The sequence below is a fragment of the Apis dorsata genome, unplaced genomic scaffold (assembly GCF_000469605.1).
Source record: "Apis dorsata unplaced genomic scaffold, Apis dorsata 1.3 scaffold_168, whole genome shotgun sequence".
Taxonomy (NCBI): Eukaryota; Metazoa; Arthropoda; class Insecta; order Hymenoptera; family Apidae; genus Apis; species Apis dorsata.
In genome coordinates, this window is record NW_006263456.1 from 162,648 (window position 1) to 167,464 (window position 4,817).

Consider the following 4,817-nt stretch of genomic DNA (forward strand, 5'->3'; position numbering starts at 1 on the left):
AGGTCGAGGATAATCGAGTTAAATAATTCACGAACGATTCTCTCCTTTTATTCTTTTCAAACACATTTTTCAATGACAAATCAATTTGCAATCGAAAATAAAAATACGTCACGGAGGCATCCGTTTCCTTGATTCCGAACACTCGTCAAATTAATCAACGTCGATCGATCAAACTCGTACATATTCGATTGGGAAGAATTGAAATTGCATTCGAGTAACGGTTTCCTGGCGACGCGATTGAAATTTTTCGTTCACAGAACGGTCGCTTAATTCGTCAAATCTGATTGTATGCGACTCATTATCTATTTGATGATCGAATGAAATTTGCACATTATCATTTTTCAAAAGCTACTCAAGAACATTTCTCTCATAAGAAACTCAACCGGCTTTAATTAAAACGAGTATACACACGGAAACAAACGAAACAGCTCGTTTTTATTACAAAGAGAAGTGTTGATTCAGTGGAATGCTCCTGAGGCGATTCAAGATTCGTTTTTGTCCTCTCAACCACTTCTTGAAACGTTGTAAAGGATTAACACGCGACACGATCGAAACTCACGAGTGAATAATCGAGAAAAAATTCGTCATCGATTAAAAATAACGAGAGAGATATTCGTCGTGTACCGGATGATTATTGGAAAGCAAAAGCGACGAGTATATCGCGCGAATAGCAAACGAGCAACAGGATACAGTTGCTCCCTCCACTGGACGTAAGGTAGGCCAGAGAACAGAGACGGATAGTATGAAATGGAGAGAGAGTAGCCGAGGGATCCCACTCTAGGTAGAGTTCATGACGTCAATCTTCGGGGCCAAGTCGCACGACCAGTTTGAACTGCTAGCTCGCCGTAAGAAGGGAAGAAGAAGAGGAAGAAGAGGCGACACTGGTCTCTCGAACTGTTCCTCGATCGGTCCTGATATGTGTACATTTTTACCGGCCGGCACTCGTACCGCCGCCATGTGTATCCAAACTGTTCTCTCGTCTGATCGTGTGTCATACATCGGTGGATAGGTTTGTCTACATATATAAAGATTCTTCGATTGAGGTTAATTAAATTTGTGATCAAACAGTGTATCAAATAAGAAAAGGTGAACGGGTTCGCTTGTTGAAATTGATGAATCGATAAAAATGATTGAATACGACAAAGAATAGAAAAAAGAGCATAGAGTGTCGTGAAGACCAGTCAATATAATCGCACACCTGGTGCCAGTGATAAGTAGTGTGCATGGAAGCGAATGCAAGTCGTGCAGTGGAGACTCGCGATGGAACTCGGTTGTTCGGTGACAATACCTTGGTCGATCGGGAAGCCCCCACAGTTATCCGCCTTCTCAGTGCTGAACTTTAGCTTGGACATTACGATATCTTATCCAATCGCGCGAATTTGTGGTAGTTCGATTGAATAGAGGCCAAAAAAGATACGTGTACGAATATAATTAGGAGATCGATAAACAGGTTGTGACAGTGATGCATGTTCTGTGAAAATCTAACGAAAAAAATATTAAAGGTATAAATTAATTTTTGGCCTTTTTAAAATAAATTTCACGTTTATTTATAAGTAGTTCAATTATATTTCAATCTTGAAAATGATTGTCATCAGTTTCTGTCACTTCTCAGATAACTGACGAATTTCTTCTCGAGAAAAATATGGCGGTTTCCAGTCAATAAAATTGAAATAAAATAATATACTTCTTTTAGTTAATGATTGTTGTTATTTAAAAGAATTTAACAACTTATCTTTATAATCATTCTTCATTTATTCAATTAAATATTTTTCTTTAAATGTTAGAATAAATTTTGACTAAATTTGACAAAAATTTCTTTGAAGCAGTGCTTTCTTTATTTTTATCTTTTCTCGATATTCTGGGATATTTTACATGGAAAAAATTAAAACTATTTCGGAATTTTTGAAATTATATTTTACAAGTGTTTAAGATATTTTTTTCTAAAGTCGAGTAAATCATTTTCTTGATCTCGACAATATTTTTTTTAATTACAAAAGTTATATTGTTATTTTTTATATACTGTTTATCGAATATTATCATGTTTATTATGTAATATTATGTTAAATTAGATTTTATTATTTTATTATTTTAATCTTATGTAATAAGAAATAATTTTAAAAAAAGTGATTTAATTCTATCACTTATTTAAACTAAATTTAATGGCCGAAAATTAATTTCTGTATATCTAATAAAATAGTGAGGCATATAAGTGTATATAATAATAAGGCAGATAAGTGTTATGAACTGGAAAGTTATATTCTGAGGATTAAAAGGGATCGAAGGAAAGAACATTTGAACGAAGAGGAATAGCAAAGTGCACGGACGTTCGATGATATCGTGTATGGTGCAACGAGGAAAACAACGAACGACGAAGCCGTTGTGTTTGGATACTTGACGCGGTCGCTACTGCGCGTCGTGAAAACATCGACGCCAGAAGAGAAATGGGAAACCACCCGTCCGCCCACCAACCGCTCGAGAGAGCTACCAACCATGCTGGAAATGGTCTTCGCCTCTCGGTATGTCCCGATCTTGTTTTACGTCAACGATAACTATCTGAGAGGCAGATGCCCACGTGTGACGCACGCCTCTTGATGAAATATCGTTAAATAGAGCATACATGCGTTGTTTCGTGTTATTGTATGTGCCACGAGTGAGGCCTTTGAAGCTTACCGCTGACTCTGTTTTCGGCCTTTTGTTTATTGGTTAATTGTCGAAGGTTGACATCGGTCACCTTGATAAAAATTTTAGAAACTTTCGTGGTGGGGATTAGACAAATTTCATTTGGGATGGGAGATGGTTTTATATAATGTTATGGCTCTGTCGAGGGAATGAGTTGTTATTCGAAATTTTTTAAATTAATTAAAAATCTACTTGTGATCGATCAAATGATTTGAGGTTATGGAGAATGAGGATTTTTAATAATAAGTAATTATTAGATTTAAGATTATTATAGATTATTATTATTATAGATTATTTCATTGATTTATTTTTATTTATTATCGTAGATTTTTTTCTTAAAAATAGAGAAATAGAAATTTTTAGTTTTTATCTTATATTAGATATGAAACGCTTTTATTAATGCTTAATATTTTATCGAGATCATAAATACGTATCTCGAGTTAAAAATAATAAACGATTCCTAAAAATAATGAACAGATGCCTTCTTCAAGTGATTTTATCACTCGCAATCAATAACATAATCAATATTTTGAAAGTTCCAACATCTTCGATAAATTACGTATTCTGTAGAAATATTATGACAGTCAACATCGCATTCCTCTCGTCTTTGAAGTTTGAATCGTTTTCTTGAGTTATCCATATAAAAAGAAGTCTAATTATTTTCAGTAGCAAGTATATATTTATAACCTAATAAGAGGCGAGATTAAGGGACAAGAGAAGAAAAATTATTCCATAGTAATGGATCAAATTGCTTTATGAATACGTTGTACTTTAAGATTATAAAATAAATTATGATTATAGCTTTTAACGAGAACTAGTATATGAAGCGTGAATTTTTCATATTTTTGTGCCAAGAAAAATAAGAAAAAAAGTAGAGATTTTAAAACAAGATTCGAGTAATCTAAATAATTGTTGTTAAAAATAAAAAGTAAAAAAAATTATGCAAAATAATTGACATGTTATAAAATTAAAATAAATTATCTCGTTATCAACTGAGTAATTGAATAAAATATTTTTTTTATTATTTCTTATTATTTCTATTATTTTTTATTATTTCTAATATGAAAGAAATTTCCAATCCAAATAAACTATGATATAATATAGAAAACAAAATATTTCGATAATAATAAACATCGAAAGCTCCCAAAACTGTTTATCTATAAAACTGTTGATGTGGAAAATCTGAGCTTTGTTATCTTTGTTAAAGTAAAACAATTTCTACATTAAAATATATATACTTTCGATATTCTCCAATTTCATACCTCTTTGATTTGACCATGTATTAATTCGGTCTCCTCTTCGTCGTGGGCGGATAGATATTTTTGTGGATTGGATCACGAAACTGGTCCTGTAGAGGTCACGATGAAGGTCGCATACTTTCCACTTTATCCTCGAGATTTGCTTGAGTTTTTTATTCGATTGATTTCTTCTTATTATTTTTCACAATAAAAAAACACGATAAAAATAAATGAATTTTTTGACTCGAATCAATCAATTATTTTCGTAAAATTTATATTATATAATACTTGTGATATATAATTATACACATATTTTACATTTTTATAGCTTTTTTGTAAAATTTGTAATTTATTATAATTTGTTTGAAAGTAATTATATTTTCATTGAATTATTACGTAATTATTACATAATGTTTATATTAAAGACAATAATAAACGTGATAAACATCTTTTAAAAGATAATCAACGATCAAATAGCTTTTTGTTTTCTGTTTCTATTTGCATTATTTCTGTTGTATCTATCATATGTCATATTGTATCATACATGACTAACAATGACTTTTATTTCAAAGTATACATGTACATAATTCATAGAAAATTAATTCTTTCAAATTCAAATTTTTTAGAGGTATAAAAATTTTGTTTTCAATTTAAGAACATAATATAAATGATTCTTATTTTAATAATTTCTTTTTCTTAACAGCAATAAACTACAATTTTATAGAAATTAATAACACGTATATTAAATCGTATACTAAAACTTCGTGAATTAAACATACTTAGCTCTTTTATTCATATATCCATGAACAATAAAACAAGGAATAAAAAAAGAAGTAAAAATTTTAAAACACTTTTAAAAGCCACAACATCAAACAATGAAAAAAAAAAAAAAAAAAAAAA

At 30.8% G+C, this 4,817-nt stretch overlaps 1 protein-coding gene across 1 annotated transcript in view; it reads left to right on the forward strand.

Moving 5' to 3' along the window:
* The first annotated feature begins 6 nt into the window (after positions 1-6).
* Positions 7-4,817, forward strand: part of LOC102675403 (protein numb) — a 27,485-nt gene continuing 22,674 nt past the window's right edge. Inside the window, exons 1-2 of the mRNA XM_031509660.1 lie at positions 7-1,502; positions 2,211-2,516. Coding sequence (XP_031365520.1) covers positions 2,442-2,516 — 75 coding nt within the window. The 5' untranslated portion in view covers positions 7-1,502; positions 2,211-2,441. The remainder of the gene's footprint in view (positions 1,503-2,210; positions 2,517-4,817) is intronic.